Source organism: Macaca mulatta, chromosome 1 (genome assembly GCF_049350105.2).
Source record: "Macaca mulatta isolate MMU2019108-1 chromosome 1, T2T-MMU8v2.0, whole genome shotgun sequence".
Classification (NCBI taxonomy): domain Eukaryota; kingdom Metazoa; phylum Chordata; class Mammalia; order Primates; family Cercopithecidae; genus Macaca; species Macaca mulatta.
This window is the reverse complement of record NC_133406.1, coordinates 154,573,096-154,600,419: the sequence shown is the minus strand read 5'-3', so window position 1 is coordinate 154,600,419 and position 27,324 is coordinate 154,573,096. Positions and strand designations below refer to the sequence as shown.

Here is a 27,324-nt window from a genome sequence, read left to right as displayed (position 1 = left end):
TTGCAGGAGTGTTTATAATTGCAAAATGCTGGAAACAAACTACATTTCCATATGTAGGAGAATGACTGAATAAACTGATACATCCACACAATGAAGTACTATGAAGCTACAAAATTACATAAAGAAGAGCTCCATGAACTGATATGCTGTGTTTTCCAGGATATATTTTTAAGTAAAAAAAGCAGAGTGCAAAAAAGTATCTATACTATGTAACTTTTATGTAATAAAAAAGTATAATAAAATACACATACATCTGCCCCTTAAACAAGCAAAACATACACACATACATGACACACAAGAAAGATACACAGAAACTACTGAGATTGGATACCTCAGGGGTAGGTGAGAACACTGAAAAAGGATAAGAGGATGAGGACCGGGCAGAAAAGTAAGGAGGGTAGTACACTTATCTAACTTTGTCCTATATAGCTTTGCCTTATAGAACAATTTCTCTAATTTTTCTGGAAGAAAATACACAGTTAAAATTACTGTTTAATAAAAGTATACTTTTAATATGAGTTTCTCACACGGTTTCAAAGAAAAACGTATGAATTATTTTTCTGTACCTTTTAGTTACTCATGAATAAACTCAGCTTAACCACTAAGATTACACTACTCTAAAGTGGTAATGGTGGCGGCGGTTATTGAGGAAGGCTTAGCCCCTGATTTTAGCCTTATAGAATTTAACCTAATTAGTCTGTGGAAAAATAATGATTAATAAATACAATTGCAAGATATTTAATGACTGTAAAATGTTGTCAACATGTATAATTAGTTCACTGGGCTAACTTGGATTATTTTTCTCTGTCTGTGAGACTACCTTCTAAGTTATCTACCCTTCTCCTACTCTTATCTCAGGCTGCTTCATACGCTCTTGGTACTATAAAACTTGTGCTTTTGAATCACATTCACCCTGTACTGCAAAGGCAATCCAGTTCTCCTCTGCTCCAGCTCCTGTGCAAATTAAATGTTAATGGAAAAAAATCCATAGCAAAGCCTATTAGTGTCTTTCTTTTATCACTTTATTTTTAAAAACATTTATAGAATGCTATCTCTGTGTCATGCTATGCTGCAGTAATAATTTTCCCAGGTTGCTAAAACAGAATGAGATGATAATTTCCAAGCAGAGAACAAGGAGAATGTTCTGACTTCTTTGGTGATCTTATACCTTACTGGGTGGAAAACACTCTCACTCTGTCGGATAAAGGTTCTGCTGCCATAAAGAACAGAAAAATAAGATGTGGTTCTTTATTATTGCTCTTAATCAGCTGTGGAGCAACCCCCAATGATTCTGATTCCGCATTTTTGAGATTGGCCCTGGGAATCTGAGTATGTTTTTTTCTTTTTAATAGAGACAAAGCATCACTATGTTGCCCCAGGCTGGTCTTGAACTTCTAGGCTCAAGCAATCTTCTCATTGTAGCCACCCAAAGTGCTGGGATTACAAGCATAAGCCACCATGCCCAGCCTTAAAAAAATTGATAGTAATGCCCAGGTAAGGTTGAAAAATCAAAAATCATTTTCTATAGCTGGCATGGTTTTATTATCAAAAACTAAAATTACTATTCATTAAAATAAGTTATCTGCCTAGATAAGTAAAATAATCTCCTTAAATCATCACCCTACTGGCCGGGCGTGGTGGCTCACCCCTGTAATCTCAGCACTTTGGGAGGCCAAGGCGGGTGGATCACGAGGTCAGGAGATCAAGACTCTCCTGGCTAACACAGTGAAACCCCATCTCAACTAAAAATACAAAAAAATAAGCCTGGTGTGGTGGCATGCGCCTGTAGTCCCAGCTACTTGGGAGACTGAGGGAGAAGAATCGCTTGAACCCGGGAGGCAGAGGTTGCAGTAAGCCGAGATTGCACCACTGCACTCCAGCCTGGGCGACAGAGTGAGACTCTATCTCAAATAAATAAATAAATAAATAAATAAATAAATAAATAAAAAGAAAAAATCATGTCCCTACTTTCAGCACTGTTTCTCCCCACAGTCTTACGTTCACTCAGCAGCCAGAGTAACCTTTGAAAAGCATAAATCAGATCAGATCATGCCACTGCCCTATTTAAAGCCTCTCATGGCTTCCTGCTGCACTTAGAACCAAATCCAAACTTCTCACTCTCCTCTACAAGGGCATACATGATATATCCCCTGTCTACTTTTCCAACTTTGTTGTATACCACTTTCTTCTTCATTCATTCTGCTCACTCCAGTTACACTGGCATTCTTTCTGATCTTGAACTGGCCAGGCTTTTCTGCCTTGGGTCTATACAATGTGTGCTGTCTTCAATTATGGTGGTGGTGGTAGTGGTGGTGGCAGCTAATACATACTGAATGTTTCCTATTAACTACATGCTGAAGTGTTTTACATGAATTAATGTGTGTAATAAAACAACTTTATGAGGTTGGTACTATTAATATTTCTGTTTTACAGATGAGGAAAGGCCCAGGGAGTTGAAGTAATTTGCTCAAGGTACTCAGACTAACTCCTCAATTCTCATTCAGAAGATGTTAACCCCCAAATTCTGTAATTTTCAGATATCTTAAACCTTTTATGACCTAATTATTAACAAAAGCTATCATAGAAGTACATATGTAGGTCTCATCATTTTGGCCCCTAATAGAATTACTTTTACTGAATTATGCTTTCACATTATAACTTCCATCTGTATTGAATAGTGGAAATGACATAATACAATGAATTGCTACCTCCTTTTGAATAATTAATATGTTCTAATCCAAAAGACAGGAGAATCATATAACTAATCATGTGTCATCCTTTTGGCAGTGGGAAGATCGCATTCAAATCTGAAATTCCCTTACAACAAAATGTACAGAGTTTTGTGACTGTATTTCAGGCAAAAGCCTCTTACATTTCAAACTAACCAAAAAATGGGCCAGGCATGGTGGCTCATGCCTGTAATCCCAGCACTTTGAGAGGCCAACGCAGGTGGATCACCTGAGGTCAGGAATTTGAGACCAGCTTAGTCAACATGGCAAAACCCTACTAAAAATACAAAAATTAGCCAGGTGTGGTGGCAGGCACTTGTAACCCCAGCTACCTGGGAGGCTGAGGCAGGAGAATCGCTTGAACCTGGGAGGTGGAGGTTGCAGTGAGCCAAGACAGCACCACTGCATTCCAACCTGGGTGAAAGAGTGAAACTCTTGTCTCAAAAACAAAAACAAAAACAAACAAACAAAAACCTATCCAAAAATTACCTTAACCAACAACTCAGAAATTATTTTATGATTCCGCAGTCACTCACTCACTTACTTTTCAAAGAGCTCCTGCAGCTCCTTTCTCCTGCACAGTCCCCTTACTCTTGAGATTTAGTCTCAAGACTAAGAAAACAGAGACTATCCTATTTACCTCTTTCAGCTTCTTCCTTCTTTTGAAACAAATCCCTGGAGTTATGCTGTATATAACTCATTTTTTTTTACCTTCTTTGCTTTCAAGAAAAATGAATTTGTATATAAATTGCCCCCTAAATGTTGCTTCAGCTGCAACACTCAAGTTTTTATACTGATTCGTTCTCATTCACTTCTAAACATTTTCTAATTTCCATTGCAATATTTCTTCTTTCCAGACCATAAGTTACTAAGGAATGTATTTTTCAGTCACCCAAAATGTTATTTTACTGACTTTTTATTACCAACTTAAAACTTTGCTGCACCGTAGACAAAGAATGTAGCCTTCCAGGAGTGAGTTTCCAGGTGTAGTATTTTTAAACTTTGTTTTAATTCATCTATTACATTGCTTCATCTAATACCTTTATGCAGATGATTATATAAGTATGTATCTCTAGTCTACTTTTCTGAGCTTTAGGCCTACAATTTTAAGACACTTATTAGACTAATTTTCTATGTCTCCTAAAGGCCTTTAAACCTTAACAGATTCAAAGCCAAAACATTATTTCCAGCCACCCTGAATCTCTTCCTTCTCCTCCTCCTCCTCTTCCTCTTTTTTTTCTATTTTTGGAATGATGATGCACACTCTACCCAACTTTTCAAGCAAGAAGCATTAAAATTGCCTTTTATTCCTCTCTCTCACAATTGGAATGAGCTAAACTAATTGTTTTATGTGTTGTGAATTATATTTTCTAGTTCTCTCTTTAAGCTATACTTTCCTCTCTATTGTTACAGGACCTCATGATCAGTCCCCTGCTCGGCTGCACCATCCTTCTAAATAACCTTTAGTTTGTCTCCTTGGCACCCCTCCTTCCCTTCTTCTCTTTTATCCTTTCCCCTGCTGCCTTGCATAAAGCACAAGTCTGATAATTTCATCTCTTGCTTAAATATCTTTGGTCAATGCATACAGGATAAAGTCTGAATTTAGCACAATGCATAAGACCCTTTACCTGAGAAAAATTCATCCGCTATACAAGCAGAAAGTTTTCAGGCTTGTTTTACTACTAAATATACTATTTAAAATTCTTGGACCTGCAAGTTTATTAAAAGCTTAATGTTGAAAAGGATTTGGATAGAAGTGTTGTCTCATATATAGTTGCCTAGGTACTATATTTTTATGATCAAGAAAAAGTTATGCTCCTTGGATTAGACCCTGTTTCCCAAAACAATCTAGCATCAGTTCTTGAGAGAGTACAGGTTACATTTTTAGCTCCATGAAAAAACTTAAAGACAGGTGAAGAGGAAGGACTGGTACTCTGAAAAGGCTGGGGCTCAGGAGCTTATATTAGTGGTGCTGAAATCAGAGATAATGACACAATGTTTTCAGTGTTGATGGATATTATGAAATTTTAAAGGGAAGAGAGAAATAAAGAAACATCTTTGGAAGATCAAGTAGTAAGTGAAAACATGGCTCATGCATCCTTTAACCAAGCTTTATGAGAAAGAAGAAAAATGACTGAAAACCATACTGACAGCAAGGAGGCAACATAGACATTTCTAGTGTACATATTACCTGTAACTGCAGTAATAATGGGGCAATACAGTCATAATAATAACCTTTAAAGATAATGAAAATTAAAATAGATTCTTTATCCTCAGTATGACAAGAGTGTAAATACTATTCACTCCAGGAAAGCTTTCATTAAAAATAATTAGAATAAAAATTGTAGGCTCATATGGAGAAGCTTATACTAATCAGAAGTTTTAGTTTTAATTACTCAATTTCCTTCTTATCAGAATGCAGAGATCAATATACTACTGTATTTTACTTCCTGTTTCCTCTCTATTGATATAAAACTAAGTACAATGAAGTTTCGAAGACGATTTCTTCTTCTTCTTTTTTTTTTTTTTTTTGAGACGGAGTCTCGCTCTGTCGCCCAGGCTGGAGTGCAGTGGCCGGATCTCAGCTCACTGCAAGCTCCGCCTCACGCGTTTACGCCATTCTCCTGCCTCAGCCTCCCGAATAGCTGGGACTACAGGCGCCCGCCGCCTCGCCCGGCTAGTTTTTTTGTATTTTTTAGTAGAGACGGGGTTTCACTGTATTAGCCAGGATGGTCTCGATCTCCTGACCTCGTGATTCGCCCGTCTCGGCCTCCCAAAGGGCTGGGGTTACAGGCGTGAGCCACCGCACCCGGCCGATTTCTCCTTCTTCTTCTTCTTCTTTTTTTAAGATGGGGTCTCACTTTGTCACCCAGGCTGAAGTGCAGTGGTGCCACCCAAGGCTCATGTGATCCTCCAACCTCAGCCTCCCGAGTAGCTGGGACTACAGGTGTGAGCCACCAGGCCTGGCTAACTTTTAAAACCTTTTTTTTTTTTTTAAGCACCAGGGTCTCACTGTGTTGCTAGGGCTGGTCTCGAACTCCTGGACTCAAGGAGATCCTCTCACGTCAGCCTCCCAAAGTACTGGGATTGCACCATGCCCCGCCTGCTTTTTAGATTTTTGAACTATCAATACCCAATGTGTTTTTAAATCATACAGTAAGTAAGAATAGGCATTTTCGAAAAAAATCAGCCAACCCTGAAGGACAGCTGCGAAGCCATCGAAGTAGATTTTATGGTTTACAAAGAGAGGGAGACAGCATCAGTACAGCAGTAGTCTTAGAAACTCTGCCTACCACTCTGACACTATGACATTATTGCTCTAACTTATTTATTCTGATGCCAATTATTTTCTCAGGCTTCTGCTGAATCTACGACTCTGAATTAAATATGTATGTAATCACTGATATGTGTGTGCTTGTGTGTATGTGTGTGTGTGTAGACACCCACAGGCACACACATATCAATATAGGCATATATTTTTGAAACTAGAGTGAGCTTCAGAAGTTTCATCTCCATGTAATATATCTTTGACTCATAGTTCTGACTCATAGTATGATTTTTTAAATCCAAATGTTTCATCTCAGAAGCTTATGTTCTACATAGAATTTTAGAAATGAAAGCCACTCTGTATCAACCATTAAACCAAAGTCACAAATTTTAAAGTATATACAAACAAATCTGATATATGTACTACAGACTTAATTGTATTTGTTTTAGAATACTGTATGAGATTTCAATGATATATGGATATAGCAATAATTGGAAACATTTTGCATTAATAATTCAGTGGAGTTTCTTTCCTGAAATTGGGTTCCAAGTCTCAAGTACTTGTTATTAATAGCTGTGCAGAACAAATAAATCAGCTGTGATCCTAATCAGTGTGAAAATGTGGCTAATGCGTTTTTCTGTTTCCCTAGGATCCCTGTTGCATACCTCGTGACACAACAGAAAAAATTTAGTCCAAACTATTTACAGAGATACAAACTTTAAAGAGGATCTTTCTTAAGCTTCCTATGTTTAAATATGTTTTACCAAACAAGTTTAATTTCCACCATTTTGTTTCAAATTTATTATCTTTCCACCAATATTTTACCTCTGGTCCTGGAGGGCCAGATGGTCCTTGGAGTCCTGGGTCACCTGTTTGGCCCTAAAATGGGGGGGAGGATCAAAGTATAAACATTAACTTAATAAACACAATTAAAAGAAGAAACAGGCATATGGTAAAAAAAATAGTAGTCATTATATTATCATGTCAAACAAGGTTGTAATGACTTTTTAGAAAAATTTGTAACCATCATTACCGTAAAAGTTTTTAAATAAGATGTTTATAGGTTGAATATACATTCACTCAAGTGTTAGTGATATAAACAAATTAATGAGTCAAGTGCTCAAATCAAGAAAAAAAATTGTGTGTTTATGCATGTTTCACAGAGATAAGACAATAAAGCTGGACTTAACAAGATAGGGAATTCTAGATGAGAAACTGCTTTTATAAATAACCACAGTCCCAGGGCTGTCTCTGAAAATTCCTCTCTCCTTTGATACTGTAAGTGGCCTGAATTAGTAATTAAGACTCACCTGGATTGAAATCCTTGTTACTTAATCTCTCTAAGCCTCAGTTTTCTCATCAATAAAATAGAAATAATAATTATAGTAGTAACATTCTCAAAGAGTCATTGGAAGTTAAATTAGATAATATATGTGAAGTGCTAAGCAGAATGTCTGACATATGAAGTACTCATTAAATATCAACCAATTTTACAATCATTATTCCTTCTCTTCACACCCTTGCTGCTTTCCTGGCTCATACACAGAATTCCTAGATCGTTTTCATCCTTTAATTGAAGTTTTGAGGATTCAGTTTTCATATCTCTGAAGCTAGTTTCTGAGATTCATGATAAAGATGTGAAATCAGGGTTAGAGGAGAAAGTGACAGGAGAGAGAAGTAGGCATAAATCCTGAAACCAGAGAAGGCTAGCAATGCTTTCAAGAGATGAAAGTTTGGAAAGGGAGGACAGTAGTCTGATATATCTATTTTCATAAGAAAAACTATTGCATTCATTATTTCTGTCATATTAAGTTTCAAATTTAATTTAAATAAGCCTCAGATCACCTAAACTTGCAAGTTACAATATGGGATTGCCCATTTTCCAAAACCTAAAGCACAGTTTCCAATATGCACTTAATTCATTCTCAGTGCTGAGGTATCTGGACATAAAACAAGACACCATACAACTACTGCAATCAAACCTAGAGGAAGGCAGTGAAATACTATGGAAAGCCTCATTTAAGTTTCCCTTTCCAAATAAACAAAAACAAAATCTGTGATCTGTCAGAATCAGTATACTGAAGTTCTCAAAATGACAAGCATCTCTCTTTAAAGAAGATAGAGATAGGGGCGAGGGGCTCTCATTGGAGCCCTCTAGTGGCAAAATCCAATCACAAAGCTAAATTTCTAAGCAGTGAGGATAAAATAGCAATACCCTAGGGCTTTGTTTTCAGAAAAGCTAATTGACAATCAGATATTTAAAAACAGAAATTGTGTCATGATTTTATTTGTTCTTCAGAATAATTCTTTGTTTTGAAAAACTTCGATTGCAAATTTCCTATGAATGTCAATTTTCCTTTATAAAAGCTGACATTTTAAGTAACTTAGAAGTTACTTAAAGTTACTTATCTATAGATAACTGACTAATATTAAATAAACATCTACAAATGACACAAACCTCTAGCTAAAAAATGGATAGAGCATAACAATTGTGTTTGTTTTCTTGGTCTAAAGGAAAGTGTATTTACTGACAACCTCAGAGTGGTAGTTTTCTCTATTTTTTTAAAATACAGAGCAAAAGCTTTCCTATTCAAGAACTGTACCAACTTTCCAAATCAGGACATTCTTTCTTATATCTTGAAAATATTACTTCATGTTACAACTTAGATCTACTTGGAAACAATATTAGTTAGTAACACCAACCTCTTAGGTAACAGAAAATTAAAAGTAGGATCTATAAAATAGGGAAGACATCCTTATGATGTTGACATTCTTTCCATGACAGTAAACAAATATTTTAGGTAGGCATTAACTTATATAATTGAGTGTGGGAGTTTGTTTCTTAATATAATAACGGATTCTGCATAAGCAACTTTTCATCAAACAAGTGTCTCCTTCCATAAAAAGCAAAGTTTTCCTGGTCAAATATCTACAGTTTTTCTATTAATAATATATAGAGCCAGGTGCAGTGGCTCACACCTATAATCCCACACTCTGGGAGACCAAGGTGAGAGGATCGCTTGAGGCCAGGAGTTTAAGACTAGCCTGGGCAACAAAACAAGACCCAGTTTCTACAATTTTTTTTTTTTTTAAATTAGCTGGGCATAGTGGTGAGCACCTGCAGTCCTTGCTACTTGAGAGGCTGAGGTGAAAGGACCACTTGAGCCCAAGAGTTGGAGACTGCAGTGAGCTGTGATGGCACCATTACACTCTATCCTGAGCAACAGAGGGAGACCCTGTCTCCTAAAACATTTTTTTAAATTAAAACAAAAAGATACAAACAAGTAATAGATACAACAAGAGAGACTAAAGACAAGGCTATCTCACTAATTTTAATTCATGAATGCCTATCTTACCTTCGGCCCAAAGTGTTTTCAAAAGTTTGGTAAGACAAATAAAAAATCAATTATCTCCCTATCAAAGTAATTCCTGCTGACATTAATTTTCTTTATTAGAACAGTACACAAAGGTGTAAAACGAGTAAGTAAAAGACTCACTCTCATTGTCTCTTGCTCCCTGCCCTAAAAGAACATCATTAGCATTTATTGTGACTTCTTTCAGGAAAAAAATACTAAGGGCTTTAAGATAATGTGTTAAAGGTGAAATAGGCTCTCTGTCTTTTCTTTAGTTTACACTAGAGGAATATTAATAAGTACTATCTAAGAACATCATAATCACAGGACTATACGGAACCTTACATACGATATGGCCTAACTTTCTTTTTTTCTTTTTTTTTCTTGAGACGGAATCTCACTCTGTCACTAAGGCTGGAGTGCAGTGGCACAATCTTGACTCACTGCAACCTCTGCCTCCCGGGTTCAAGCTATTCTCCTGCTTCAGCCTCCTGAGGAGCTGGGACTCCAGGTGTGTGCCACTATGCCTGGCTACTTTTTGTATTTTTAGTAGAGATGGGGTTTCACCATGTTGGTCAGGGTGGTCTCGAACTCCTGACCTCGTGATCTGCCTGCCTCAGCCTCCCAAAGTGCTGGGATTACAGGCATGAGCCACCATGCATGGCCCTAACTTTAATTTTAAACATGAGAAACTGGTACCATGGTAGTTAAATACCCAAGGTTAAATACCCTAGCTAGTAGGTTAAGTGCCAGAGCTAGGACCAGAATCCAGGTCTTTGTCTCTCTAGCCAATGATTTTTTTACTCCCATAAATGTGTTATAAACAGAAATTTAATCAAAGAGTAAGGAACACTAAAATGGTTTGCCTTGTGTAAGCATGATACTTACCTCTAGTTTTCTCAAAAAATTAATTGTAAGGTACAAAAGAATAATACTTATATTATTTATTAGTTAATAGTGCCCTTAGAGCATGTATTGTATCATTTCATCCTATTTGGTCAAGGGATAGAAAACTGTCACATTATTAAAAAAAAAAAGAGAAATATGTAAAAAAGATCTTATTTTGCCAATCACTGCACATCAGAGTGTCTTTATATGGTTTAAGAACTATGTTGAAAAACAGAAGTAGTTTGTTAGCTTCATGATCTATTCTCATGATCCAGTTTATGCACTCTAGAGCTTCTGAGATTCAACTCAAGGGTACAAGGGAGGGTACATGGCTTACTAGGTTAAGCCCTTATGGCAATAAACCCAGGGCAAAAAACTACTATAAGCAAAGGTCACCACTAACATTTCATCGAAAAGATGCCAAAAATTGTTCTTTGGGTTAAATAATTCCGAAGAGATGTATATAAAATACTATCAGTGTTACAAGTCACAAAGAACGGGGTAAAGTTCTGTAATTTAATACTGCTTCCTGACATTAAAAAAAATAAACAATCCTTAGATGGAAGGGTAGAGCTAGAGGGAAGACAATAAACTGCTCAGGAACACAACACTCTTATTTTTAAATGTATGTTTTAATGTGACATTAATAAATTATAATCCTATATGTATTTTTATATGTATAATCATCTCTATCTTTTTTGTAGAATTGAATCCTATATCTAATTTTTTCTATCTGTAATCACCTTTACCTTCATGGAGCTGTAATCAATATTAAAATCCTAAAACCGTCTTAAAATATTAAACCCTAAAACAGTATGGCACAGTAGCTAAAAGCATAAACTCGGACATACCTGATTGCCTAGGTTTTTCTGAATGGTCACCTACTAAGTAACTGGTGGCTACCCAGGTGACCTTAGGCATTTTCTAACACTGTGTCTCAATTTTCTTAATATAAAAAATAGGAATAATAATAGTACCAACTTTGTAGGATTGTTGTGAAGATTAATTTAGATGTATAGTCCTTTGAATACTGCCTGGTATTGTGTAGTCAGTAAATGTCAGCTATAATAATTATGATTTTTAATATTTAGAAATATATTTTGTCTCATGTTTTAATCATTTTATTTAAATAGCTCTAATAATTAAGTAATTTTGATTTACAATTTTTTTCAGTTTTATGTTAACAGCAATATAAGGTATCTTTTTCTTTCATCTAATTGATATCCAAGGGTTAGAAAAAAAATAAGGATTTAGAATATTTTGGTCCACAAGAGAGTGCAAACATGCTACCTTTTCTTCAGACTGTTTCCTTAATAAAATTGCTATTTTGAAAAGTTAAAATATTATTTAAGATGCTTCATATTTTCTGGCTTCAAAGCCTATTGTTTTAATTTAAATATTGTCTATAATAGATTATTCAGTAGAATAATATGACCAAGATCTTTAGGACTCTCAGAAACTTGGCTTTGGCCTAGGGTTGGGAGTAGAGGGAAGTCCAAAAGTCTACGGAATGTGAACTGAATACTTGAGGGATTTGCTATATTCTGAAACTGAGGAGGCAAATGCTCAGTAGGCTTATACCCTACTTAGATCAACAGTGTCGAGACTCATGCCATCGCATGCACTCTGTCAATTACAAAGAGCAAAGCAAAAGTTCAAACCTACTGAAGGCCCTGGCTTTCCTCTCATCCCTTGTGGTCCTGGCAAACCAACAGCACCCTAAAAGAAGAGAATAACAGAGAGAAGAGAAAGTTATTATAGCACAAAAGGCAGATATACCACTATTTACAAACTGCTAACAAATTTCATAAAGTATGCTAAAATATTGAGAAAAAAGTTTCAAACAAGAACTTAAAACCATACTGATACCACATTCTAACACAAGACATGGATAAAATAATAAGCAGTTCTTTCTTTTGAATTTACACTTTTTCATATTTACATAAAATTAATGGCATAAACATTACCTTGTCTCCAGGATACCCTGGTTCTCCTAGCTCTCCTGCAGACCCTTGTTCACCCTGGAAAGCACAATTTCATGCAAAGATACTTATGTATCACAAACATGGCAATATTATAAGGAAGCAAATATTCATTATAAAAGAATAATTTCTCTATTTTTCTTACTTCTGAGGAAAACTAATATAATTGATACTACAAATTAGACTCCATAAAAACAAAATATTTCATAAATTGTGTTGACTGAAAAGTAAAAGACAAATGTGATAAAAAAATTATTTTTATAATATTAATATTTAAATCACCTTATCACCTTTGATTCCAGGTAGTCCTTTATTCCCTGAAAGACCCTACGAAAAAAGGTGACATTTTGTGATATCATAGAGAGATTAAAGGGAAATATCCATTATACAAATAGAACCATACCACTGGGCCAGGAATTCCAGCAGGTCCAATTGGTCCTACAGGGCCAACACTGCCCTGAAAAACAGTAAGAAAGAAGTGCACCATTAATCATTCATTAGGATTAGAAAGAAAATGTGGCAGAATTAATAAATTAATGAACCCAAAACAGTCATCTCACTAAGCTCCTACACGTGCCTTGCTCTTCAACAACTTATTTTCCTCTCTACATTTATAAATCATACCAATATTTCAAACTTTAGTGAAGTCCATCATTTTTCGGAAACCTTTTCATATTTGTCTAGTCCACAGAGATTCTTTCCTCCTTTGAGCTCCTATGATACTGTCCATGACATTCATCTTGCAATATTTCTCCAACTAGATGAGACCTTTAAAAAATATTTCAGTGCCATGCTCCCAGGAAATAACAACAGATACTTCATTTGATTGTCTTAGAGTTTTATTTCACCCACTTATTCAGCCAATATTTATTGAGCAGTTACTATGTGCCAGACATCCTAATGATTTGATTTTATAATTTCCAGTTTGCAGAATGAGAAAATTTATCATAATTTCAGGGATAAACCCAGAGGCAAACAAAAGGCTGTATCCTTCTGGGCTTATCTCATTTATTCATCATTTAATATTTACTAAGCATAATATGTACAAGACACTGTTGAAGAATAAAAGAGAAAAAAGACATAATCTCTAACATCAATTTAATCTTCTAATTCCTCAGAAACATTACCACTATTATCTCCCGCAAGCAAGAGACTTAGAAAAAACTCTTTCAATATGTCATCTTAGAAAACAAAGGGCAATAGCAACATAAGGGTATGAAAGAAAAAATTGCAAAACAAAATGGCACTTCTTGGTGGTTTGGGATCAGTTATAATTTCTGTGTCACTAAGGTCTCATTTTTCTTCTTTCACTCACTACCTTTCTTTGCCTGGTTTCCTTACTACTCTTTATAATGGAAATCCAAGTTAGTTCAAACTTCTCTTTTTAGTTTTGAAATATTAAGGAACTATTGAAGTTGCATTTGTGAAATGCCAAAAATGTTACCCCTTGTAGTTAGAATTCCAGTTTCTTAGGATAGCATCCTAGGCCCTCTCTATCAGACCTCCATCAATCTTTCCAGTCTCCTTTCCTTCCATTGTCCTCATTTCCATTCCCCTTTACTTCTCCCTCCCCGAAATCCTCCGTTCTAGCTGCAGTGGACATGCTCTCCCTTATCAAATGCTCAGAACCTTTGACAAGACAGTTACCAGTACTAGAATGCCATTCTACTTCACTACTTAGTACACAGCACTGTACTTTTTTTTTTCTGCCTTCCTAGTCTGTGCATTTTGTGACAGCAGAAAAACATGTCTCATTTGCTTTTTTAATTTCCCAGACCCAACATAATAACTGGCAGATAATGGTTCTGAAATAAAGTGTAGAATGAATACTGAAGGGATTAATTTGAAATGGTGATTTCTAGAGCTCAATATCCCAACATAACAGCATTTCTAATTGTCTACATTTATATAATACAAATTTCAGAATGGAGAATATGACATCATATGGAAGAGTCTTAAAGTCTGTGAAATATAACTATGATAAATTATTTCTAACATGTTTAATCCTGAAATATATAACACTGTTACAGGCAAAGGGTAATACTTTCCAACTTAACAGATATGCAATATTAATACATCATGCTTGTAATTTCAAATTATGTCAATAGGAAAACTTATGCTTATGATTACAGTGGATAGTTTATTCAAAGTTCATAGCTTTAAAACTTATGATAGGTTAGAAAAACACAAAAATATCTATGCTTGGAAATTGTGTAAAAGTAATCCAAGAAAGTATAGAAAGGACTATCTTAACGAACACACAAAAAAATCTTTCTTTATGTCCTGTTGTTTTCATCATAGATAAAATAATATTCTTAACTTTTTTCAGTAAGTATATTACTGGCATCTTCAGATGAATGTACTTTGTATGTATAATATCTTATTTTACTTTTCAGTGACTCTATAAGAAAAATCACCTAATGATAAGTATTGGGAGATATGAAAAATACATTATAATGAACTTAGAAAAATAAAGACCTATAAAGTAAAATTGAATACTATGGAATCGAAATTTCCAAGAAACAGCATGTCACAGATTGAGTGGAAATTCTACTCCTGAGAAACTATAGCCTTCTGAAAGTAACTCAGTTCTCAGTTCTACAAAGGTAACCTGAAAGTCCTTCAGCATTCCCTACCTACCAACTCATCTTCCACAAGAATGTGGAACAGACAGAAGAAATACTTTTGTGCACGGGAGCTTTGCTGAGGGTGTTTGGGATATGGTATCAGAGACAGAGGCGCCTCCCACACAGCTCCTCTGAGAACTTCTGAATTAAAGTCAAAGAAATAGAGAGACCCAAAGGATAAGTTATTTATATTAAAAAGAGCAGTCACTGGCCAATTAATAAGAGTTCATATGAGTATACTGCAGAAAGGACTGTGAGTTCCACATGGTTCTTTTTAATCACACCCATCATACTCATACGTGATACACATTGTCACTAGTCTAAGAAAGCATATAACAATGATGACCAACTGCATGGAAAAAATAATTTAGTTAAAGCAATAGCATCTTTTATCAGAAACTAAACCTGCTGGAAGGGAACATCTGAGAGATAAAGCAGAGGCTGCTGCTCTGGGCAAGCAGACAAGTTGTTTACTATGCAATATAAAGGTTCTCCATAATCCTTCCCAATTACTTTCAAAACCTCAATTCTTTCCATTCTGCTCCCAACCCCCTACTTCCTATGCTACAATCCCACTACTCCTCTTTCCATTCCCAAACATTCATTTTCCCTCATCTTCTGTGTATCTGAACACAGTATTTTTGTATCTAAAGAACCCTCTTCCCCCTTTCACCCCACCCCATTCGTATACAATCTTCAAGATATAGCCCCCAAAATATCTCCTTTGTGAAGCCTACTCTGACTTTCCAAGATAACACAAATTGCTCCTTTCTCAGTGGTTTTACATTTAATCCATTATAGCAGCAATCATAGTATATGACACTACTTATTTTTCCTTCTATGCCATTAGATTGTAATATTGCCAAAAATAGGAATCTTAACTTGTTCATATTATTAGGCCTAGCAGTTAGTTCAGCCATTTGGTAGGTGCTCATGTTGTTTTAATTTTTAAAAGTAATGAATGTAAAATGGAAGTAACAATAACTGCTTTATTTACTTTACAACTCATTGAGGAGCAAATAAGATATGTATATGAAACTACTTTGAAAAGTAGAAAGGACCATCTGTATCAATTTAGAAGAGATGAGGACTACAAAGATGGCTCTTACTATCTGATGGTTAATTCTCAAATGGTTTTTGGGCTGGGCCCAGGGCCTTGCTGCTTTGTGCAGTCTCAGGACTTGGTGCACTGCATCCCAGCTGTGGCTAAAAGGGGTCAACACAGAGCTCAGGCCGGTGCATCAGAGGGTGCAAGCCCTGAGCCTTGGCTACTTACACGTGGTGTTGAGCCTGCAGGTGCACAGAAGTCAATAATTGAGGTTTGGGAACCTCTGCCTACATTTCACAGGATGTAAGGAAATGCCTGGATGTCTAGGCAGAAGTTTGCTGCAGGGGTGACGCCCTCATGGAGAATCTCTGCTAAGACAGTGTAGAAGGGAAATGTGGGGTCAGAGCCCCCACACAGAGTCCCCACTGGGGCACTTTTTAGTGGAGCTGTGAAAAGAGGGCCACCATCTTCCAGACCCCAGAATGGTAGATCCACCAACAGCTTGCACCATTCACCTGGAAAAGCCGCAGGCACTCAATGCCAGCCTATGAAGGCAGCTGGGAGGGGGTCTGTACCCTTTAAAGCCACAGGGTGGTGCTGTCCAAGGCTGTGGAAACCCACCTCTTATATCAGTGTGACCTGGATGTGAGCCATGGAGTCAAATTGAGATCATTTTGGAATTTTAAGTTTTAATGACTGCCCTACTTGATTTTGGACTTTCATGGCGCCTGTAGCCCCTTTGTTTTGGCCAATATCTCCTAATTGGAATGGGAGTATTTACCCAGTGCCTGTACCCCCATTGTATCTAGGAGGTAACTAATTGCTTTCAATTTTACAGGTTCATAGATGGAAGGACTAGCCTTGTTTCAGGTGAGACTTTGGACTTGTACTTTTGGGTTAATGCTGGAATGAGCTAGGACTTTGGGGGACTGTTGGAAAGGCATGATTGTGTTTTGAAATGTGTCCTCACATGAGATTTGGGAGGAGCCAGTGGCAGAATGATATGGTTTGGCTATGTCCCCACCCAAAATCTCATCTTGAATTGTAATTCCCATAACCCCCACAGGCCAAGGACGGGACCAGGTGGACATAATTGGGTCATGGAGATGGTTGCCCCATGTTGTTCTCACGATAGTAAGTGAGGCTCATGAGATCTGATTGTTTTATAAGCATCCGTCATTTCCCTTGTTTGCATTCACTCTGCCACCCTCTACAGAAGGCACTTGCTTTTCCTTGCCTTCCACCATGATATTAAGTTTCCTGAGGCCTCCCCAGCAATGTGGAACTGTGAGTCAATTAAACCTCTTTCCTTTATAAATTACCCAGTCTCAGTTATTTCTTCATAGCAGTGTGAGAATGGACTAATACAGTTATCATTAGCCATTTCCTTTTCTGTAGAATCTCTTCCCATGAACTGAAAGGTGAATGGAGAAAGAGAAAATACAGAAGATTCAGTTATTTTTCCTGAGTACTTTTATGTGCCAGGTAGTGTGCTAAGTGTTGGAGAAAAGTAGAGATAGTGTTTCAGGTAGACAAACATGTGCAAAACCTTGTAGCAAAGATGCTGCTGCATGGCATCTGAGAATTAACAGCTTTGCTAGTATACAAATAGTATGTAATGAACATGTGGATAAGAACCAAACCAGACTAGATATCTTGGGCCATGTTTTAAAAATTTGGTCTTAATTTTGAGAGTAATAACAGAAGCGCTTTAGCTAATCAACTCCATGCTAATAGATTAAATAAAAACTGCATGAAGAGCATCTTTGGAATCTAACTCCTTTTGCTTACTTCCTTTCTCTACCCATTGACTAATACCTACAGGTTTAACCCTATTCTAAGTTCTCAGAAAAAAAAAAAAGTCAATTTGTGTTCCACCATCACATAGAGTTTCTCAGGAAGGACTAAAGAAATCTTATAAGGTAGATAATATACACTTAAGGGAGTATAAGTTTTAAGGAGGTGGTACAGCCCAACAAAATTCTGGACTCTGGATTTGGATCACCTGGCTTCAAATCTGGGCTCAAACACTTATCAGCTCAGTAGTCATGGGTTGGTCTGAGAATGCAATGACTTAACAATTGTGGCCAGTCCACTGAAAATAGTAAATAAATGTGAGGCGCCCTCAGTAATTTTATTATTACTACTACTACAAATCTTACCATTATGTTAGAGAAAAGTTTAAATGTTTCAGACTCACACAGGTTCTTTGACTCTAAATCCCATATTCATGTTATCCCAAGATGGCAAGTTAAAGCTTATGCTGACTTAAATTTTACCACAGTTCCAATAAATGAGCTCCTGACTTATTTATTTTTATTTATTTGATTTTTTTAGAGAGATGGGGCCTTACTTCATCACCTAGGCTGGAGTGCAGCAGCATGATCATAGCTCACTGATGACTCTAACTCCTGGGCTCAAGAGATGCTCTCACCTCAGCCTCCTAAGTAGCTGAGACTACAGGTGTGCTCTACCTCACTTGGCTAATTGAAACATTTTTCTCAGCTTTATTTTTTAAACTACTTTTTTATTTAAATAAGGAGAATTCTTCCCTATGGAAAGAGCTAGCACAATCACATATTTGAAAGGAGAAACAGTAGGTACTGAACTGGAGGAAAAGGGCGAAGGCTGAGTGTGCCAGCACCAGCCTGGAGAATCCATAATTCCACTTCCTATCCAAGGTAAGTTTCCCAAAATAATATATAAACAAGCTGCACATTATACCTTTAGCCATTGTCTGCCCTTTCAAATATCTGGTCTACATGAAAAGACAAAGAAGAAAGGCCAAAACAAAAACAAAAGGAAACAAAAACAAAACGCAACCCTCTCAAAAACAAAAGAAAAAATACCCCAAATCTTTTTTACTACACAAGGCATGAGGTCAAAAGCTTAGAGTACAGTGTCTCCTTTAAGCCATGGAAGAAAAGCATCCACATAGAGCCTTAGCAAGAATTTCCACTCTGAGGCTTTGTAACATGCTGAAGACAGGGCCCTAGGGGTGCTGCTGACATCTTGGAGGCCACCAACTGAGGTGGAGAATCAGTGAACAGCAGGTCTCATGCACTTGGAAGATCACCAGCCAAATATGCACTGGTGGCCTGGTGGAGCATGGCTGGGTGACTGTCTACCCCCAACACTGAACCACTCCTATCCCAGATGACCTACTTCTTAGGTCTGTCTCATATTTCACAAAAGAGCTGGAAGTCCGCATTTCTCATTCATCACAATACAGGACAAAGCACACACACTCTAGTATCTTTGGTCATCAAAGGCCATTTCCAACAAACTCTCAAAGGTTTGCTTTGCAAGAAGTGAAAAGGGACAAATGAAGATTTGAAGGGCAGCCTGTAGCCACTTGGCAGAAGGAAACCAAATGGCAGGGAGGGGGCTTCACCAGAACTGCCATGCTGCCACAGTGGGCCAGGCTAATTTTCTTTTTTCTTTCTTTCTTTTTTCTTTTCTTTTCTTTTTTTTTTTTTTTTTTTTGTTGTTGTTGTTGTAGAGTTGGGATCACATCATCTTGCCCAGGCTGGTCTCAAACTCCTAAGCTCAAGTAACCCTCCTGCCTTGGCCTCCTAAAGTGCTGGGATCATAGGCATGAGCCACCATGCCCGGCCATGACTTCTTTGACCAAGCTGTCACCTTGTGCTTTGGGATAGCTAAAGATAAGGGAAAGAAGACTGAAAGAAAGGCTATCAATATATTGAACAGACATTTGCACTCCCGTGTTTATTGCAGCAGTATTCACAATAGCCAATATACAGAATCAACTTAAGTGTCCATCAATAGATGAATGAATAAAGAAAATGTGGTACATACAAACAATAGAATACTATTCAGCTATAAAAAAGAATGAGATTCTGTCATTTGCAACAACATGAACAGAACTGGAGGACATTATGTTAAATGAAATAAGCCAGGTACAGAAACGTAACTAACACATGTTCTCACAAATATGTGGGAGCTAAATATATGAGAAGGGTAGGGGTGGAGGATATAAAAGGGATGATAAATAGATACAAAAATACAGTTAGAAAGAATAAGATCTAGTATTTCATAGCACAATAGAGTGGCTATTTTTAACAATAGTTGATCACAGATTTCAAAATAAAATAAAAGAGGGAAATTAGAATGTTCCTAACACAAAGAAATAGTAAGTGTTTGAGGTGATACAAGCACCAATTATTCAAATTTTGATCATTACACATTTTTTCTTGTAACAGATATCACATATACCCCATAAATATGTACAATTATTACGTATTGAAAATAATTGACAGTTTTTTTAAAAGGAAAGAAGTGGGTCTTCTATGTCTTATGCTTTTGAGGAAATTTTGTCTTAGGTATCCTTTAGCGTACAGGTACAAACACATACATACAGGTCTATAAAAATATATCATTATTTTTTCTTATAAAATACATTAATTTTTTGACTTACACTACTGGTCTAATTATTCATATCTGGTTGAAAAATACATTTAATCAAGGTTGATAACCAATAAAGACAGTAAAACTTCTCATTTTCCTAAGTTTCAAAAACACATCTAACATATATAAATTGCACAATAAAATATTTTTTTAAGAATGATGATATTTAGTGATACTCACTCTAAGCCCAGGAAACCCCAGAGGACCAGTGCCACCTACAAGTCCCTATTGTAAAAGAAATGTGCAATACTTATTAAATTTGATTCCCAACTACTGAAGGTATTTCTGAAGATAAACACAAAAACTTTCTAGCTAAGAATACATCAAAATGTACCTTCTATTATAGCTAACTTCTGAAACTCCCCTAATCTTATGCATCCTCCTGAGAAGGACAAACCCATGGTGGCCGTTTATGTTCTTCACAAGTGCCCTTGGCTAAATGCTTTTGGAGGCCCGGACTACCACTTAATTCTAGCTTAAGTAGAGTCCTCTCTGCTTCCTACGTATTTAACCAAGGAAGTAAATCCCATCAATAATCAACACTGTACATTTAATTAGGCTATCTACTCTATGAAAAGACAGGTGGTCAGCATGTAGGATTAGAAAAACATTTTCAGATGGTTTAAAACACTATCGACTCTTTTGAAGTACATTATTTAAATTCTCTAATCTTCATTTTTCTCATTAAAACAGAAATACCAATATCTCTTCTCATTGTAAAAATCACAATAAAATTTGTCATATGTAAAGGCACTATAAAAATTATAAAATTTTCAATACTGTTAAATTATTTATGTAAGTATCAGATTTTAATGATCATTATTAAATATTCCAGCTGATTTGTGATTGGTCTTTTGAACTCATTGTCATTACACTTTATAGTCTTTAAGATAATTCCTAATTCACTTTATGTCACTGTCACGTTATTTACAAGGCACAAAGTACATGAATGTCCTTCTTTTTTTGCATTTCAAATTCTGTTCTGAAACAAAGGCAGAGAATATACTATAGGGGATTATAAACCAGTAAACTAAATATATCCAGTTGACTCTTGTATTTTAAAGATTTTAAAAACTCAAAATGCTTCTGAAGAAACATTATTATATTTTAAATGAAGAGCAGAAAACTTTAAATATTCTAGGAAAATGTTAATATTAATATAATTTATATAATTAATATTAATTGAATTATATAAATCAATTATATATTAAGATATAATTAATATTAATTACATATTTAGATAATTATATAATTTATATAATTTATATAATTTATATAATTATATAATTTATATAATTTATATAATTTATATAATTATATAATTAATATAATTTATATAATTTATATAATTATATAATTAATATAATTTATATAATTTATATAATTATATAATTAATATAATTTAAAAGAAAACTTCAAATATTCTGGGAGTCTTAATAGACTTCATGGATAGTAACTGACAAAAAATTATGTAAAATGGCTTCACACTAGGTACACAAGAGCACAAATGGCATTAAAAATAAATAATGTTTACTTTATTATGCTTGAAATACTCTTCAGAATCATATGCAAGAAATAAAGGTAAACATTCCACTTAAAACATCATTCAAGTTTTTAACAATGTATTTGAAAATCAGTTCTACTCTTATCTGCTATGCCTTATAACAAATGAAACCTTGGCTGAATTCACTGAATGAGCTAATATAGTTTTAATTTGGAAAACAGAAGTAAAAAAGAAGAAAAACAAACTATTTTAAACTCTTTATATTAGTGATTTACTTATGTGTAATTATTGGAACTATTCCCAATTTAGGCTACAGAGATTTTGTGTTTTTTCTAACTCACTTTAAAATTATGAAAAGAATATGTAAATGGCATAGATTGGGAAATAGCTATTGGATGCTTTTTAAGGGCAAAAGCTAAAGCTGTTTCTACCTAGTGCCAAAAAATAGCAATCCATCATCATTCTTTGATGATATAATTAAACTAATTTTAGGACAGTAACTCTTTCTCAATCTGAACATTGACAGTTAAAAAATCCCAAAGTAGAATAATTTTCCCTAAAACACTAAGAAGTAAGGTGGATCAATGACAGGTTTGAATCCAAAGAGCAATCACTGAGTGTACAATTTTTATATAAGTCTTGTTGGTACTTTCATGTATAAGAGCCAATATTGTGATCATATATTTTTAATATTTTACTTAAGCAGTTATACCTATTTAACATCATCAAAATAATTAATTTAAAGATTGAATGTCATGATGAAATTTGAAATATTTTTGACTTATTTCCCAAGTTGAAAAATCACAAACTGGAATGTGCACAGTCGTGTGGAGACTGTTTTTCCAATAGTGTTTATTCACAAATATTATAATAAGGACTGTAAGTGCAGTGCTATAAAGTATGAATGATGTTAGAACGCAAGACTGGACCAACATAATGTACTCACAGGACTGCCATCAAGACCAGCAGGGCCTCTGTCTCCAAAGTCACCTGGAAAACCCTGTCACAGGGAAAGAGGAAGAATGCCAACATATATAAAGAATTCATTTTTGCTGTATTTTCTAATAAAAAATTTAGTAATAGAAAATATTTATTTCCTAACTCTTAAACTGTAATGCAACAAACACACTCTTTTGTATAACACACGTAATTGATTTTAAATACAATATTTCAAAAAATAAAAAACTAAATACAATATTTCTATATGTTATAAAATTATTTTATATGCCACATAACATATACAGAAAATGAAACTGAAGTTTGTTCATCATACATAAAAAATCACCAAATGAAAGGAAAAATAATGAAGATTTCTGATTGAACAATCTTCAGTTATCTCTGCTATTCCAAACTGTTCCTATACTCACTCCACAGAGAATAAAACAGCTAGTATTATTAAGCACTTACCATGTGCTAAAGGCTTTATGCACATAATTATATATACACACTTCATTTCGTCTTCATAACAGGTCTATTTAATAGATACTAATAATCTCACATTGTTGTTGAGGAAGTTAAAGCACAGAGAGTGTAGGTCAGTTGCTCAAGGTTAGACCATTAAAGATGGGTGGGACAGAGATGTGAATGGAGACAGACTGATCTAGAGTCCATGCTTTTTCAACTGTGCTGCACTAAATACTTTAAATCATCATTCCAAGACACATATGTAAAACAAAAAATCCTTTAAGTACAATTTTATTAAGGAAAGGAATAATACACATAAATACTACAAACTTAAAATGAGGTGAAAATTAAAAGCTTCCCAAATGCCTATTGAGAATTCTACATGGTAAAACTATGAAGGACGGTAAAATAACAAACCTTCTCATTGTAGATTCTATTGTAAAATAACTCAATGCTCAGCTACTCTTACTTTATAAAACTACATTTTTCTCTAAAGATTTACCATTCCTCAACTTTAAAGCTCACTTTTTAAGAGGCTATTTTATAAAAATGTTTATAAGACTTACTATTATAAATATTTTCATAATATTCATTTACAACAACCAGGAATAACAAAAATAAAAGTCTATCATTAGATTCTTATAATCTCTTTACTTAGGCAAGTCAGTATTAAATATTATGTTTAACAGACTGCCAAAAATTACTGGTTCCCAGAACAAAAATGAATAGGTTAAACTTAAAAGATAGTTTAACAATTGAAAAAATGTACAATGTTTCTAAAATATAGTTAACTCCTACTAGGAGCACAGTTTCCCTTATCCTGTAATCAAAGGATAATGTAAAAACCATCTGTGTAGCCAAATATATTGTAGCCATACTCCCTTCAAAGTTAGTTGAAGTTCAAGCAAGCATTTTACTTTCATTGTCTTTGGAAGTCAAATTTTGTTGTCAACAACTTGCAATTCTGCAATATATTATCCTATTCAGTATGAGCTAACATGGATATTTGAAAGTATTTATGACACACAGGTAATGGAAAAAGTAGAAGAAATATATACTACAGTAAGTCTGAAACATAAGAGATGATTGATTTTCTTAGATAGATCATAAGTAGGTTTTTCAGAAACCTCACTGAAATAATAAAGTATAGGGGACACACTGCATGATTCCATTACTGTGTAATGTCCACAACAGGCAAATTCACAGGGACATAAAGTGGATTAGTGGTTGCCTGTGGCTGGTGATGTGGGGGAGGAATGGAAAGTGACTCCTAATGAGTACAGGATTTCTTTTGGGGGTGATGAAAATGTTATAAAATCAGATACTGTGATGGCTGCACAATTCTGAATATACTCAAAACTGCCAAATTATACACTTTAAAGGTGAATTTTATGGTATGTGAATTATATGTCAATAAAGTTGTTCTTAAAAAACAACCTGAACAAGGAGTGGGATTGCTGAAAACATCTTTGGGAATTCACTCAGGATTGCCTAGAGAATGTGCTGTTCTCCCCAGTCCTTCCCAGTCCCTTGCATCCAGTGGGAGAAACTGCTCTCTGGCTCACCTTCCCTCAAAATTAGTAATTTCTCCCCACCTAGCAGAGGGAAGATGGGAGAGAGAAGAGGGGAAAGAATTGTGATCAATTTTTCCCTCATCACAAAATACTTACTTTCTACAACCAGCATAAAAACAATGCAATACTCATTAATTTCAACTTCTTATTCTTCCGGTAGTTCACAAACACGCGTATTAGTTGTTCACTTTGACTTTGCCCCTGAAATAATTTAGATGAGCTGAGTAATATCTACTTTAAATTTTTAATGTATTTTTCTTTATTATTATTATTATTATCATCATTGTAGAGATGGGGGTCTCACTGTGTTGCCCAGACTCTTCTCAAACTCCCAGCTTCAAGCGATACCTCCTGCCTCAGCCTCCCATAGTGTTGGGATTACAGGCGTAAGCTACCATACCAAGCCCTTGTGCATTGTTTCTTTTCCCACTTTATTACTCATTAAACATTTCATTTTAATTCTCTATTCTTGACAGAGATGATTTATTCTTTTAATCCGTCTTATATACTGATCATGTATTATCAATTTTTGAAATAATTTCTATGAAATCTAGACACTTCTTGTTTTATGAAATATTGCACAGCTAATACCACAAAGGCATTATTTGGCTCTTTATTAGATACATAATATTTTCTTTTAAAGAAAATCATACCAATGTTTTATACTGTTGAATCTCCTTGCTTGTTTATTGTTTATTCAGTTGTTTTTCAATGTTAATAACTGCATTAATATTTTTAATACAGGTGAGGTTCTATATTCTTTTAATCATGAGCCTAAATGTTTGCAGCCACATAGGTTCATTGCCAAAAAATGGTCTTCAAGATTGCTTGTGAAATATGGAACAGTATCTTTTTCCTTTAATTTTATAATACAAAAGACAGTCTCTATAATTTCTTTAACCAGTTGAAAGAATGTTGAAGAATGAAATATTTTGTTATATTTGCCTGGTAGAAAATTATAATCATTAATTTAAATCAAATTGTGTTTTCCTAAAAATACTCTCACATTGCCAAAGGACATAACGGCCATTTTCCAGGATTATCATGCAACAGAGATAGGAAAGCTCAAGAGTTTTTGCTTTTCTTGTTCAATTTGCCAGTTTCATGAATGTAATTTTCACCTTCTAATGAGCATGCCAGAGTCGCACCATTGCTTCTGTGCTGTATATAGTTCTCTTTTTCACATTTTGATCAGTTAAAATATTTTATGTGATAAAGAATACGATGTTTCAGGAATTCAACTAATCTCTTCAACTTGTGAATAATTTTCTATTTTCTTGTTTATTTCCAATGATCAGTGTGGTGGACACTTTAAAAGATCTCCAAAGATTCCCATTTCCTGGTGTTCACACTTTTCTATGACATCCTCCCTTTGAGTGTAGCTAGCACCTATGACTTGCTTAATCTAACAAATAGTATATAGCAAAGGTGATGAGATATCATTGCCATGATTATGTTACACTATATAAGACTGTCTTAGCAGCCTGGAGCTACAGGCTTCTCTCATGAGTTTGATGAAGTAAGCAGCTGTGTTGGAGAAGTCCATGTGGCAAGAAACTGTGGGTGACTCTGAAAACTGTGGACAGTCTATAGGACCTGAGGGTGGCCCATAGCCGAGAGCCGGCAAAAAGCCAGAGCCCTCCATTCTACAATCTCAAGGTAATAAATTCTTCCTACAACCTGAAAGAGTCTGGAAATGAACCTTCCCCCAGTCAAGCTTAAAGATGATAATGCAGCCTGACACTTTGATTGCAAACTTATGACTACAGCAGAAGACTCAGTGAAGTAACACCTAGATTCCTGACCCATGAAAACTGCAAGATAATAAATGAATATTGTTTTCAGCTGCTAAGTTTGACGTATGTTATTAATTATGGTAAAATAGCAATAGAAACAGAAAACCAGTTAAATTGGTAATTAAATCTTCTTTAGAGAATATATAAAGTCTTATTTCCAAATTTTACCATAGGTAAATGCTCAACATAAGTCTACGGTTGTTTCTAGTTTTAAAAATCTCAAGTAGATCATCTCTGAAGATTTTCTACTGCTGTCTACTTCCTATTACAAATTATAATTAACAACAAATTAAAAAATATTAAAATTTTTGTATTTACTTTTTAAAAAATTTGACTTAATCTTATTAAATATCTGTATTTCAAACTTTATCATTCTAGCATTTCATGTCCATCTATTGCCAATGTAAAAAAATCTTATCATACTTCATGAATTTTTTGTCCATACTTATGTAAAGACAAATTTAATAATAATATGCATTGTTTAATAATGGAAAATGCTTGTCAGTCTCCAATTGCAACTGTTGCAAATATCACACTAATTCTATTACCTCAGGAACAATAAATTATAGCAGAAAGAAAGGATAATAGAAGCTTTAAATTACCAGAAAACAATATTTTTATCATGTAAGATTCTATTGCATTCATGCTGAGAGAAAAATTAGATAATTAATTTCTCTTTCCTTTGATTGAAATGCTTCTACTGCCTTCTCGAACCCTTACCAA

At 35.0% G+C, this 27,324-nt stretch overlaps 1 protein-coding gene and 1 pseudogene across 5 annotated transcripts in view; one reads left to right on the top strand and one right to left on the bottom strand.

The window, feature by feature from the left end:
- The window catches only part of COL24A1 (collagen type XXIV alpha 1 chain), a 398,071-nt gene that overhangs the window by 251,910 nt on the left and 118,837 nt on the right, over positions 1-27,324 (bottom strand). For 4 of the 5 annotated variants that reach the window (XM_077987934.1, XM_001109249.5, XM_015144267.3 and 1 more), the window contains 7 exons: positions 22,774-22,827; positions 20,504-20,548; positions 12,624-12,677; positions 12,503-12,547; positions 12,206-12,259; positions 11,904-11,957; positions 6,823-6,876 (listed from right to left, as the gene is read on the bottom strand). In XM_077987934.1, coding sequence (XP_077844060.1) covers positions 6,823-6,876; positions 11,904-11,957; positions 12,206-12,259; positions 12,503-12,547; positions 12,624-12,677; positions 20,504-20,548; positions 22,774-22,827 — 360 coding nt within the window. Of the gene's footprint in view, positions 1-6,822; positions 6,877-11,903; positions 11,958-12,205; positions 12,260-12,502; positions 12,548-12,623; positions 12,678-20,503; positions 20,549-22,773; positions 22,828-27,324 lie in introns of those variants that run through there. The other variant, XM_028831815.2, reaches the window with a different exon arrangement.
- On the top strand, positions 18,450-19,596 carry LOC106999510 (uncharacterized; annotated as a pseudogene).